Genomic DNA, 15,460 nt, shown 5'->3' on the forward strand with positions numbered 1-15,460 from the left:
TTTCTTGCCTGCAAATGAAGGACATTGGTTCACAAATGTCCTGAAGTGTACATGAGGATTTGATTAGATTCTGTTCCTTGTGAAAATAAAGTTCATTTACACTTAGAGTGAACAACAATGAGGAGTTTGTTATTCTAATAAGACATTTAAGGACCTTGGTAGCCAGTACCAGCTGCATTTGCAAGTAACTCCTCAGTTTTTCTTTTTCTTTTTTTTTTTTTTTAAAAATAAAGTTACAATCATAGTTATTCATTTACTTTAAAAATTTTAAAGATGAAGAAAAGTAGTGTTTATACATATAAGTCCTGATATAAATTATAAAACTCAAGTTTATCTAACAGAGTTCCATCCCCAGAAGAAGCATAAAGCACTTTTGTGGTACCTTCACCAGAAAATATTTGTATCACATCAAGTCTGAGAAATGCAACAAAAATGATACTGCATCCTAAAGCCAAAAGAGAACACTCTTCTGATGCAGTCTCTCATGATGGATGTGCTCCACGGGATCATATGATTGCCATGACTTGACTGACTTTCAAATAAAGGAAAACTGACAGAATTCACCTAACCAGTTCAGTAGGTATAAGAAACATCAGTGAACAGCAGACTCATCTTGTTTGAGGTCAACAGTCTTTGGAAGACAACAAAGAGGGAGTTTAAAAATACAACAGCAAAATATAATAATAATAATAATAATAATAATAATAATAATAATAATGAGGTAAACTCCCCTTAAAAGGCCAAATGGGTTGAGATGTCAGGAGAGAGTTCGATTGTACCTGACACCCAAATGTTTCTCTAGCCAGAGTTCAGCAAGCTGCATGGTAGAAGCAAAAGTACTTGCTTTGGACCCTAAGCACATTTTATATTGTTTTGGATCTAAATTGGGGTCACACTGAACTGGGTGAAAAATATGAACAACTCCTACTTCTTGACTTCTAAAAGCCTTCAAGCCAGATGTTATCACTTTAGTATAGAGGTCTACATCCTCAAGTCCCCAGCCTTGAATTGAGGTATCAAAGCCACCAGCAGTAAGTAGATCACTTTTGTAAATACAGGTTATTCCAAATCCATACTCCCTCCAAAATCCAGTTCTTTTTGTGAAAAGAAAACTACTGTCAGCTGGAGGATTGCCTCCATATACTACTTTCGGATCATATTGGCTGAAGATGATAGGGTAGTAAACCTGTTCTCCCTGAATAGTGTTCTCCCTGCATCGCTGGAGGAAGTCTGGTGTGAATATCAGATCAACGTCACAGAACAGAAGCAAGGTGCCATTGTCGAATTGAGATGAGGCCATTTCAAGACCTAAACCTCTGGAAAACTTTCCTGCCATAGGAATCAGAGTCATATCTGCTGTAGGATACTTAATGCTATATTCTTTCAACAGTTCTATGTGTTTGCTGGAGTCTTGGCCTGACTCAGAACTGAAGAGAATTATTGCCAACTTTACATTCTGCCTGGGAATCAAGCAAGTCTTCTCAAAGTTATCCATAAATCTCAAGAAAATGTCAAATCTTCCTATAAGAGGGACAAGAATATGTATTTTCTTGTCACTGTGTCCCCCAATGTCTTTGGTGCCCTGGAATGATGAGGAAAAAATCTTTAAAGAATTTGAAAGAAAAGAAAAAGATTGTGTGTCAGTGTTGGTATCCTCCAGTAGGCTTCTTACATCCAGTTCTTCTGCTTCTCTGAAGAAAGGTTTGCTAAACAATTGCTGAAGGTAAGCATGACGTCTTACTGGAACTGTAACTTTCCTTCCTTTGTGCCTTTTGTACAAAAGCAGTAAATCCAGGATGTACTCCACCCCATGCATAGGATCCACCCTACGGTAGCCATACTGTATTTCCTTGAAATCAATCAGCCTTCCTCTAGATCTTGAGTTCTCATTTATCATTTCCATGACTTGCATCACAGCATCATCCAGTGCAGCCCGCAGGACACTGCTCAGGCTCTGCCGGGGTGGCTGGTTCTCCACCACTGAGTAAAGAAATTTTCCTGTTAGGAATTCCCACTCGATGACTTCATCCCTTTCATGTGGCTGGAAATGATTGAAAGATGGTAACACTCCCAGTTGCTGATCTTCCTTATTTATTTCACTGTTACTGAGCTTGCTCATGAGGGCACGTTCCCTATGGAGCTGGATGGTCCGATAGCGCAGTTCGGAAATTTTGCGGCTCAATATATAATTGTGCAGCCTGTATTGGTAGGCTGGTCTTTTGTTTGGATGAAGGGTTATGGCTGTGTGAATCTTGCTGTTGTGAAGATCTTGAATGTAACCCTTCCGATTATGTTCATAGTTTTCATGAAACAATTGTTGCATCTAGAATAAAAGACGGGAAAAAAAAAAGACATTAAGTGGAAGTGCTTCTACCTACAAAATGACCCACATTGATACTGTTTATCATTAGGAATTTTGATAGAGCATAGATGTTTTCAGGCACAAACTTTAATGTATTTAACAGCACCTATTGGTTTTGATTGATTTTAGTCTCAGTTTCAGCACAGCCTGCAGTAAGTAAATACTGTCCTCTAACTAAACAGAAGGGCAGATATTTCGGGATTATCTTTATTTAATCAAACTGCAAAGGTCTGTAGGTACTGCAAAGGTCTATGAGTTCCTGTGTGCAGGCTGAACCATACTGTTCATGAAACACTGTCTTCAGGTACATCTGATTAGCAAAGATCCTTACTAAAATTTTAGCATCACTGAAATTTTTTCCTTAAGAAAATCTTGGATTTATATCTATGCAGCACATAGCTGCCTGCACTTCCTACAGCCATACACAAATGGATAGTGCTACTTAATATTCATTAAGCAAACGGACTTCATTTCACCACAATTTTTATTTATTTATTTATTTATTTATTCCAGTTGGGGACCAACAAGGGGACAAAGAATTAAGGGACTGAAATTTAATCATTGGAATATGTGTGCTGGCAGCAATACATCTAGTAGTATGTCAATTAAATCATAGATCATGCTAGTATAATTCATCCTGAGTAATTTCCAATGTATTTCTGTGACAAGAAAATTCATTCTCCTTCTGTCAAATTACTAATTGTAATGTACCTCTTAACTTTTTAGAAGACATTTTATGGCTGAAGCACAAGTCTAAGATTTAGAATACTCGGACTTTATACCCTTCTGTGCTAACAGCTGAAGTATGAACAAGTCATAAAACTTTTTCTGACTCAGCCTCTTTCCTAAACGTGCACATAGCTCATTATACATTTAATGTTATGAATATTCATTCTTAAAAGGAGAGCAGTATGGAGGAGTAACACATTAAGTTCATAAATATGGACCCACAAGCCTTTGCGAAGTTAATACCTAAAAACTCCACAGGAAAAAAAATAATTTTTAGTGAATAGTAGGTGAAGAAGAAGAAGCAGTTCTTTTTATCTGAAAACAGACTGGTCTGTAATTAAAACATAAGGAAAATGTGTTAATTAGGTAGAAATTGTTCAAGGAGGTGTAGTAAGCTTGAGCTATAATCAGATTTGAGATTTGTATTGAACTTTTTCTTTTATACACTAAGGAAATCAAGAAAGGTGGCATCTGATGACACAACATAGACTAGAAACATGTAGCCCATTTTACTGCATTTTTTTCTAGAACAGAAGTCTTGTTACTAGAAGTAATAATAAGCATAGGGTAACAAATGTAAAATAACTCTTAACAAGCTAAGATCCATGACAATTGTTCAAAAGTCCATTACCATGTACAAGGAATACACATGAGAAACACAGGGTTTCAATACAAAGCTTCTAGAATCCCCCTCCCCACCCAGGCGCTAAATGACTCTGCTTGAAGAAACATTGCTAGTCAAGTCAGCATTTTTGAGGCTATGGTCACAACATGAAGAAAAAAAATCTTCCTAATTCTGCAAACTATCTTCAGTGATCTTAACTTCACTTTTAACATAGCAGATATTCCAGAGTGAGAGCGCCAGTGGAAAACATGTATATAGTTACAAGAAGACTCAAATACTCCTAATTCACAGAACACCTCCTGTCTAAACATGTCAGACCACATCTTATCTTGAGAAAGAGGTATTTTGGTTCTTACTTGAGATGAGACGAACCAGCGACATGGTTTGGGTGATTTCCTTGCTATCACAGGAAACAGGCACCAACATTATCAGTACTGAGTCCCATAATCCCAGAATGGTTGTGGTTGGAAGGGACAACCCCTCTGGTTAAGCATGGTCACCTACAGCAGGTTGCACAGGATCATGTCCAGACAGCTTCTGAAGATCTCCAAGGAGGGAGACCCCAAAACCTCTCTGGGCAGGGTTTCATCAACAGTGCTGGTGAAATCAAAATACGGCTTCCTCGTGGATGAGAGATCAACATTGGCAGGACAGGCAGATTACAGGATGAAGGACTGAATCCCAGAGAAAAGTGCCTAGGAATGGCCTGGGTGAGGTTGCCTTATTTTTGTAATAATCATTTTCCCTTCTCCCTCTACAATTTACATTTTGAATCATGAGAAAACATCAAATGGTCAGGTGAGATTTCCATCTCTCCAGTTGTAAGCTTCACTCCCTTCCTTGCACAATTTATTTAAAGCTGTCTACTGTGTGTTCTGCAAGTTGACTGTGCTTTTATATTTTCCTTTCAGTCACAAATCCCAACAGCTAGATCTTTTGTCTTCTTAGGATGCCAAAAGTACTAGTGTTTTATTAATCATAAAACTACTGGAAAGGTTATGTTATTTTCCAGAAAAGAAGTTGAATCTGTAATTTTCACATTTAGAATTTCACATTACAATCCCCTTATAGAAGAGAAAGATGTATAACTTTTTAAATGAAAGAAAGAAGGGAAGGCTGTTTAGTTACTGAATGGCATCAACATCCTTCTCCACAATTCCTGACACTCCTCTCTTTCCTAAGTCCTCCTAAGCAAAGAATCACTTCAGTTTCTCTTCTTCATCCATAAAAATGTTGTTTGAGTAAAACTGAAACAACCATAACCACCTTTACAAATTTAACTTATCTGCTTATCTGAACAGCAAGTTTCACTTAAAGAAGTATATATATAAATATAATATATATATATTTTACCCCAAAGATTTTTAACAGATGACAAACTACCACTGTAAATCTAAACACTGTCTTATTGTGCAAATTCTTCCATAACCGTTGACTAATTACAAGCTTGGCTTCACAGCAGATTCATTAGCAGCACTCATTCAACAGGAATATTCTATTAACATAAATAGTGCATTTTTATTACATTCCAATTTCAGATGCCTTAGTTTATTAGATATGCTCCACTGAAATCATAGTGAGAAGATGTACTCCATTATACTAATGACTTAGCCTTTGATAATCAACAACAGATTAACAGCAGCAATGAAAAAAGTTTGCATTAACTCCGTAATACAATATTTTCACACATATAGAAAACTGTACTAATTCATTTTCACTGCTGTCACTGAACAATTTTAATACATCTCAATAATGAGAAAACAGTCCAGAACATATATGACACTGAAACGATAAACTCTTCCTGAAGATAAGAATTTTTCTTATTTGCTGTTCACCCATTGCACATCTTAATTCCCAAACGCTACTATAATACAGAGAACAAATAAAAGAGAAATTCAATTCTTGAAACAATATGCTAACAGAATACTCCAAATTTCAGTTGTTTTTTTTTTTTTTTTCCCCATCGAAAAGTGCTGGTATGGTAGTCAGAACAATGACTGATTTCAACTAATCTAGTGGAAACAAACTTAATTTTTGATGGAAATATTCTATTTTGGAATTCCCTCTCTCTCTCTTTTTTTTTTTTCTAAAACAACTGGTTTAGTTTTATAGAATATCAGATCTGAAATTTGCATTGGCATTATCAAAATGCTGTTTTTCTCAACTTTTTTTTTTTCCTTTTTAAATCTTGGTGCCACATAAAATATTTATTTATTATTATTTTCTGTAGGAGAAAAATGTCTTCTTATAATTCAAATTCAGCTAAATGTGATGCTTTTCTCTGAAATTTCTAAATAATAGGTCTGTTTAATCTCTTTCAGCCCAGGAAGCAAAAGGGAAGATGGTTAGCTTTCTTGAATGACAGATTTGTGCAATGGCATGAACTGGTCAGTGCAGTCATAAGTGACCTGGAAAAGGAGGTGACTTGGGAGGCAGTAAGATATAATAATCTAAACTAAAATCATTCAGCATGGTAAAAATAAATCTGCCTGAAAAAGTTCTCATGATTTTGAATGGCTAGGTAATAAAATAGATTAAATTATCTGTAGAAAAATGTACAGCACTTGTGAAGAAGGCAATCCTAATTACACCTGAATGATAACAGACTGTGTGCCAGTTGTTAGCACTCTGGAAAGTTATACAATAGGCTATTCCATGCAAATGTCACCTCACTGTTCAGTTGTGCTGAAAGAACAAGCAAATGGGACACATGGAATCATTTGGACAAGTCCAGAGTGAATCAGAAACATCACTGTACCATTGTGTAAGTCCATAGTGCACCTGAATCTCGAACACCACATACAGGTACCTTGTCAATACCTTGATGTCCCATCAAGGGAAATCAATAACATAGGAAGAGAAAGGCACTAACCAAGGTCATCAAATGATCATGCATGTGTACCGTTAGATGACTAGGGTGGAAGAGAGTAATCCAGAGAGGGCCATCCCCAAGATAGCACCATAAGGGAAGTGGATAGGAATAATCACTGTCTCTTCTCACATTGAGAGCTCTGACACATGCAATGATGCTCTCAAGATTCAAAAACAGAAATGCAAATACTGACATAGCTCAATCACAGAATTTACTGGTACAACAAGCTGTGGATGAAAAACTTCTACATGCATTTCAAATCTGAGTGGGCAGCTTAATAGGAGTCTTCCATCACTGACATGTTAAACACAAAGATCGAATTTCTTTACACTACAGATTGGTGGTGCTGAGGTTGAAGCTGTATCACAATATGCCTTTATTCTCTTATATCTCTCCCTGCTTCTACGGGTTTCTGCAAAGAAAGCATACTTGGTCAAAGGAACATTTCCCCTGACATGATACAATCACTTTAGGCTCACTGAAAGTAGTGAATGGGAGAAATTATTTTCAATTCAATAAAGGGATGCACAACATTTTAATTTTTCACACTGCATGACTTTGTGACTTTCCTGAAGAGTTTGCTGCCTTCAGAATAATTCTTACAGCACAACTAACACAAGAATTGGCAAGGGTTTCTGCTAGCCTCTTTTCATGCCAGCTGAAATTAGAAGTTGGCAAGAAACACCGATAACCTAATCATGCTCAAAGAAACTCTGAACTGCAAGCAGGAACAAAAGAAAAAAAAAAGAAGAAGAAGAAAAAAAAAGATAAGAACCAAATTAGAATAAAGGTGATGCTTTATTATTGTGGGAGAGAAATACAATAGATAATACATAAGCAGAATGTAATTTGCGTTGCAAGCCCTGAACTCTTTGCAATCTTAGTGTCTTAGTGATTCACTGATGTAATAAAAAAGGAAAGTTCGTACTACATACACACAAAAGCCCAAACCAACACACTTTTATTATTGCAAAACTATCATTCATTAAAAGATAGAATGCAAATGGTCATTTTTAAATCAACAGATTTTTTTTCTTTGAGTATTACTTAAAACAGTCTCTCCATAACAGTGAGGACATGATACTTAATCCTCCATCCACTCCAGGTATTCTTAAATCCATAATACTACTAAACTGTCCACCAATTTATCTAAACTTAGCTTTTAAAAAATTCAGAAATATGACCAAGAACTATTATTGTTTTTTCTTCACCCTGCTTTTTAGAGTTTAGGTCTCCAAAATATAAAGAATTATTCAATATTTTCCGATGATTTCAAGAGACACTTCATCCATATGAAGAATGTATATAAAATCTGAGCCTGGGGTGATACTGTCTGGCTGAACAGCAGCAAGGTAAGTACCTGAACCAAGGAGAAAGTGAAAACAAACAAACAAAAAGACAATTCAGGTGCAGGCTGAGATACAGCTACAGGCACAGTAGGATGTTCTCAATAATATGTAGTAGAATACAATGCAACTTTAAGCTTTCCAGTGGGTGATCATAAACTTCCAGACATGAAACAGATTTCTGCAAGTCTCTTGGCGTAGTGTTATGAGAAAAACTGTCAGCCTAAACAAGATAAGGATTAAGACTGAAAGTACAAAATGCATATGAACTGGATAACAGAGTGGAAACAACTAGTTGTGTTGAAATGGGGGACTGTTAGTTTAGAGGAAAGTCATTTACAGAACCTTCTGGGTAACTAGTGCACTGGCACAACATGTGGAGCACAGCTTATGACACAAAGGAGAAGGCATCATGATCAGACAAGAGGAAGAGATATCCAACAAGAAGAGCCAGGGAACTTGAAGCAGTAGTTTCAGAAATTCCAACATACAAAACCATACATCCATGATTATAGGAGGTAGGTGACTAAACATATTAGGAAAGTTGACCTTTTAAACTGGAAATAACTGTCAAGTAAAGAAAACGTAAATATATTAAAGAGAATGTAAGTATATTAGCAGACAAGGTGAATGGAAAATTGAACAGAGAATGAGACACCAGTGTTTCCTCCACAGAAAAGAAAAATGAGATTCTGTGTTTCATTGGTCAGTGTATTTCTGAAAGACACAGCAGACAATTACAGACAAATCTGAACCTGCATCTTTATCAAAATTGTGGGATCAAATCAATGCCAATGAGATTTGCCAGGACTGCAAACTGTTCTATGAGAAGAAGTTAATGTTATTTGGCTTTTTTAACTTCAGAAAATGAAGGATAAGGATCACACTGTCTCTGAATACATTAAGAAAATAAGAGAGAGATTAACTAGAGCAAACTAGCCATTGGATTACCTGGGTAGGAAATTACAAAGGAATTTTTAGCTGTCAGAAGAAAAAGTTTTAGATCAGATTTTCAATACTGGTAATATATATAACTTTGAGTTTCATCAGGTTATAAAAAACAGATTTCTTCTGAAAAGGGGAATCTATGACTTGAGAGATCCACTCATTTTCTCCTAATGATACTGTTTGTTTCTTAGTAAGAATTAATTACATATTAATTGGCAGCAGACAAGCTTCTTACAGATATTACACTGAAAGTACTTTACATCCTTTCTCTATTCACAGTTCTTAGCCAACAGCAGTTTCTTATGTTTCCACTTAATGTAACATCTAACAACCAGCTTTACAACTTAAAACAATAATTGTAATAGCCTTATTTTTATAACAAACCCATTTATTTGTAGTTTATAATGCATCTGAGTAACAACTTTGTGGAATATTTTGCCACAAAAACAGAACAAGGATTCATGGTTTACTATTCACATTATTGTAAGGGGTTAAACACCTTCATACTATGCACATCACTTTAATATATGATGCAGCCAGGTACAACACAGGAAGAACTGGCTTATAATTATAATCTAAGAGTGATTATAAAATGCCATATTTACAACAGTTATATCTTCCTGCATAGCGACAGGCACATCTGCTAATTCTTCCTGGAGAAATAAGTTTGTGCCAATAAAGCAGCAGAAGAAAGTGCTGAACACTATATTCTGTTTCACTCATCATTAACAGACACATTAAATAACTTAGGCACCAGAATCAACAGTCATCCTGCTGACATTGTCCCCAGGATGAACGAAACTTGATGTATCAATTCCAGCTCTAGCATGTAGGGGCTGGTAAGCAGAAAATTTACAAGTACACACCATGAGTTCAATTAATAGTGTCTCCACCATTAGGACTGCTCACTCACAACAATGTGGTCTATCTTCTTATTTACAGTTAAGCTAGATATGATATGTAATGTTCATAACAAAATAACAAATTCATAATTCAAAATAACAGTTTTTTTGACTCTTGCAAACAGTAGAATTGTGCATTAGTTACTTATAACTCTTCTGTTTGCTCTCACCTTAGATTAATAAATAAAGCTTAACATCAAACCTTTACAGAGTGTTTACCCACATCTCCTTTCTCACATGAGTCAAGCCATTGGTTTGAAATAAGCTCAGCACTCTTTAAGCCAAATGATATCAAGGAAATCTGAGATAAAGCTCTCATGAAACAGTACTGCTCTGTTAAGAGTAGCAGATTTTTTTTGACATCTCTTTTTTGGCATAGATTTACATTAAAACAAAACAAAATAAAACAAACAATCAAACAAACAAAACCACTCCAGATCTGAAAGCTTTCCCTCAAAGTAGGAGAAACAATACAAGAAGGATGTATGAAGTCATGCTGTTCTTTTATATGATTTTACTAACTCTTCTGTTATTAGGAATAGGTCACCAATCCTACAAGCCTGTACAATGAAAAAGCCTATGTTAAAAAAGAATGCTAAATACAAAAACTTGTGGATGTTATGAAAAGATTCTTCTCCGAGAGGGTGGTTGGGCACTGGGACAGGCTCCCCAGGGCAGTGGTCATGGCACTGAGGCTGCCGGAGTTCAAGAAGCATTTGGACAATGCTCTCGGACAGATGGTCTGACTTTTGGGTGGTCCTATGCGGAGCCAGGAGCTGGACTTGATGATCCTTGTGGGTGCCTTTCAACTCAGGATATTTTAATATTCTATGATAAACCAACAGCACTGACATACAAGTACTGCAGCACACCTGCAAGAAAATAGCAAAATGTCTAAAATGACCCTCTGAATTACCTAAGTGAAACAGCTGTGCAAAATGCTGCATTTCAGAAGCCAACAGGTTCAAGGAAGCTAGGCCTTGACCCTTTCAACTCTCTTGGGTTTGGCCTGCCTAGTGCCACTAACCCTCTCCCTAGGCTCCAACCAGCCTTCAGAGCAGGAGCAATATGGGTAACAGGGAAGGGGCAAAGGATTAACAAATTGGTAACAGTATGACAATGACAATGAGCAATAACCCCGACTCATGGACAATCTTCTTTCCATTTGTGTGTAAAAAGGAGAAAGTTAAAGTGCTGTGTTATGTGTGCCACCACCCTCTTCACTCTTGCAGACAGCAGCTAGCTCAGGTGTTTTGATGATGCTGAAAATGTTCCACTCCCTATTCTGGAAGAAAAAGGAGAAGCAAACACAGGGAAGATATAACTGATTTTCCCACAGGAGCTTACAGTTAATGTAATTCAGTGATCTTCAGATTTGTGGTTGTTCTTCCCCCATAAGTCATTGGGAGAGCTCTGGAGAAGACAGCATATCCATGCTTTCATGGAGTTACACAATGAGACACTGGCAACTGCACAGAGTCTGGCTGTGTGGTCAGACTTGGGAGCCAAGCATGCCCCCTCTCAGCACAGACGGAATATGCTTGCAGTCCAGCAGGAAAACTCACCTGCAGTTCTGCCATCCATTTGCCTCATTACTGCCTAATTACTTACCACAGTGGCATTGCCTGCTATCCCATCTGGGCAACAGCCCTACACACACACGTACTTTAAATCCTTTTGAAGATCTTGGCAGGACACGTGCACTTCCTCAGGCAACACATCTGTGGTTAAGATAAATATTTCCAAATGATTTCCAAAATGTTCTTGGGTTTCCCTCCCCATCAGGTGAAGTGGAAACCTGCCCTCATGTGAGAGAAACCCTCCCAAGCCCCCAGGGCCACACTGTGCAAACTGCATCTCACCCAGGTTCCTGCCATGCTGCAAAGACTGTCCCAGCTCCTGGTACGACCACCCTGCACCTCGCTCATCCCTGATGCCTCACATAGATTGTCTGGGAACCTCTTGCAGAAACAGGGATTCTGACTTTATTCCTGCAGGAAGGACAGATTTGAGACCTAGCACCCTGTGTGAAGGTTGAAGAGATTGCTGCCTTGGTTTCTAAGCAAACTGTTCCACATCTGGGAGAAAGGAGAGCTGAGAGCTGTTCTCTACTTGTCAGTGTGTCAATGAGCTCTAAAACAATTTCAGATGTGGAAAGACTGTGTCAAAGGTGGTTTTTTTTTATTACTATTTTTAATTTTTTTTCCTTATTGGAGCTTGCTGACAGAACAAATGCTAATATTTATTCTCAAACAATTCTTTTTGGTTGGAGTTTTCCTAAAAACAAGCAGTTCTTTTAATATCTGATAGCTCAGAGATACTGTGTAGCATCCTACAATAGTATCTATATAAATGACTTGGAAAATACAGTTCCTTATATATACAAGTTGTATCTTCTGACTGTAAATGCTATGATGATTGTCCTAGGATCAATAGCAGTACAGTACAATGCTCTCATGCTAAGCCCGTAAATAATTTGCTGTGATCAAGGTAAAGAAAATCAATTTTCTTTCCAAATGCTAAGACCTAGATTTCAGTGATTTCTCTTTTAGATATACAGTACGAGACAGGAGCAGAGTCGATTAATAAGCAATATTTCATAATTTTTAAGCTATAACTTTCATTCAGTATTTCATAACTTTCATTCAGCATTTTACACACAATAAACACAAACTCCTTCAACATTTGTATTCATGTTCTTTTGTGATTAAAATAGCATGATTAATTTCATTATGCCGGTCTACTCACTACTGTTAATCTGAATCAACTATTCTCTACAAAAAAAAAAAAAATGCTAGCTATTTCAGGTGCTTTAGACATAATTCATATTATATTTAAAGAAAAAAGGCATTAATAAACTTACAGAAAGATAAAAATACATCTTCAGTGTAAGTCACAAAAACTTTACAAAGGTTTATATATAAAATTTAAACAGAGCATTTAAAGATGTTTTTATCTATAAGCCATAAGCATTTCTATCATGTAATTAAAAAAAAAAAAAAAGAAAAAAAAAAAAAAGCTTAATCCTTAACTTCAAGGAGCAAAAGAGGTAAGTTACTTTGTTGACATCTTACCCTTAAGTAGGAACATTTCTGAAAGCATGTTAGAACTACTATTGAACCATAAAGTAAAGAATGTATTCCTGTTAGCAAAAATAATGAACGTTTCATTGTGTCCATGGAGTTATTTATTAAAATAAATTTGAGTTACAATTAACTCTATTACATAATAAATGTATTTTAAAGTGTTTAAGTATTTTTCCTTCCTGATCTTACACTGTTTCTCACTGTCTTATTAAAAGTAATAAAAATCTCTTGTTTAATACTTATTTCTTTCTAGACAAACTGGGGTGAACTGTCCTGATTGTGCCTTCTAGCACTGAGTAAATGAGAGATTTGGCCATACACAGGCAAAAACATTAAAATATTCTAAATTGCTAGTCGCTAGGACTTTTGCGTCTGAGACACAAACAAACAAAAAAACTTTAAAGGTCACAGATTTGGTTAGAAATATGAAATTCTATCCTTTGGATTACAGAAAAAAAGATGAAACGGTGACTTGATGACTGATTGTTTCAATGTGTCTTGTGAAATGAGCTAATACATTTGTTTAATGATAAACTTCACTAAAACATGGAGTTGTTCATCTGTGGATCTGATCAGAGATCTGAACGCTGTAATTATTTTTGTAAGTGCATTATTAGCACAAAAGCTGACTTCACATCACAAATTATACCCAAACTGGAAACTTGGTATTTTTGTGATACATGGATAATATTGCATGGGACTAACAACGTATCCCATTTTTCAGGATTACCCCAGAAAGAATTCTTCCTGAAAAATTTGCGTTTAGTTACACAAAGAATATGAACAATTCCATTATTTTCATGACAAGTTAGATTTTTAAAGCTCTTGATTTTTTGGATCCTCTGTTTTATTACAGAGTATTTGCCAATATTCTGTGCCTTCTGATACTGTGCCCAGTATTTATGAGTTCTGAGGGAGAATAAATCTAACTGAAGAATCTTCATGGTTTTACTTTAGACTGTTGTCCACTACAGAAACTGTACATTTTAGGTTGCTCTGCAAAAGTTAAAAAGTACTTCCTTAATTGATTCAGTCCTAAGTCTCTTTTCTTTTGAAGTAACTAATTCAGCAGTTTAAATGTTGAAGAAATTATTGAGAAAAAAATCACTACCATTTCTCATTCATTTGAAAAAAACATTAAAATCAGCTTCAGGACTATAACTGCTAAGGTAAATTGCTTTATGTTAGAAATGCTTCTCTGTCTCACCCGTTAGCCACATTTCTGGCTAAATAAGGAGTTCTAAATAAAATCAATTATTTACATTTAATATTCACAATATATTTATTATAGCATATAAAAGGGAAATGCTCTGAGGTATTATACAGCGGTGTAATCAATTGTTAAATGTTTTTCCTCATCTCAATTGGGTTTTAGTAGTCATTAATAAGTACTACTGTTTGAGGCTAAAATTTGAGGCTAAAAATAAAGCAAAAACCATTGTTTTCAAGCTTTTTAGTTGCTGTTTATCTTCAGGTTTACCTGATTTTCTGACTGATTTCTCTTGATACAAAAGACAGAGCAAAAATCGGGTTGGAAGAGACTTTAAAGATATCTGTTTCCAACCCCCTCTACCATAGGCAGGGATGCCACCCACTAGATCATGTGTCTCAGGGCCTCATCTAAGCTGGTCTTGAACACTTCCAGGGATAGGGCATCCACATCTCTGGGCAACCTGTCCCTGTGCCTCACCAGTGCCTGGGCTCTCTTGATGCAGCCCAGGATGCAGCTGGCCTTCTGGGCTGCAAGTGCACACTGCTGGCTCACGTCAAGCTTTTTGTCGACCAGAACCCCCAAGTCCTTCCCTGCAGGGCTGCTCTCAGTGAGTTCTTCTACCAGTCTGTACTCATGTCTGGGATTGCTCTGGCCCAGGAGCAGCACCTTGCACTTTGACTTGTTGAACCTCATGAGGTTCACATGGGCCCAATTCTCAAGCTTTTCCAGGTCCCTTTGGATGGCATCCCTTCCTTCTATTGTATCAACTGCACCACTCAGCTTGGTGTCATCTGTTCAAAAATGAACAGATCTATGCACCTTGAAGTCCACAGTAATTTGGAAAGAGTACTTTACTTTCCATGAATGCCAAAAAAATAAAAATATTAAAAAAATCTGTAACTAGAAGATTTCTGTATATGTCATATAACAAAAAAGTTATTTTTTTAAGCCTGCATGACAACTATTTGTTGACCGCTAATTAATATTAACTGCCTTTTCATGGCTATAGGCATTCCAACACATCACGCTGTCACCCTCAAGCACTAATCTTCTGCAAAGACATAAGCTTTTGGAACTTGTTTGCAAGTACTTTTAATCCAGTGCAACCTGCTGCAACTTTGATCCTCAGCCCCGAACCCTACCTTGTTTTAAGAGTAAGGGACTGGGCCAGATGATCTCCAAGGTCTCATTTGACTTAAATTATTTTGTGACTCTACAATTCTATGTTAAGATGTGTTCTGATATTAAGAAACGCAATCCAAACAGTAACACGTGGCAGAATTTTCAGAATCAGTTTTCTGAAAAGCATATGAAGGAGAGGATGGAAATTAGTAAGAAAGAAACATTTTAAAAATACAGAACATAAAGACAAAAAAA

General features: G+C 36.5%; 1 protein-coding gene across 1 annotated transcript in view; it reads right to left on the minus strand.

The window, feature by feature from the left end:
* Window positions 1–196: 196 nt before the first annotated feature.
* CHSY3 (chondroitin sulfate synthase 3) overlaps window positions 197–15,460 on the minus strand; it is a 183,020-nt gene continuing 167,756 nt past the window's right edge. Inside the window, exon 3 of the mRNA XM_035569919.2 lies at window positions 197–2,323. Within this exon, the coding sequence (XP_035425812.1) occupies window positions 758–2,323 (1,566 nt within the window). The 3' untranslated portion in view covers window positions 197–757. The remainder of the gene's footprint in view (window positions 2,324–15,460) is intronic.

Source organism: Cygnus atratus, chromosome Z, assembly GCF_013377495.2.
Source record: "Cygnus atratus isolate AKBS03 ecotype Queensland, Australia chromosome Z, CAtr_DNAZoo_HiC_assembly, whole genome shotgun sequence".
Classification (NCBI taxonomy): Eukaryota; Metazoa; Chordata; class Aves; order Anseriformes; family Anatidae; genus Cygnus; species Cygnus atratus.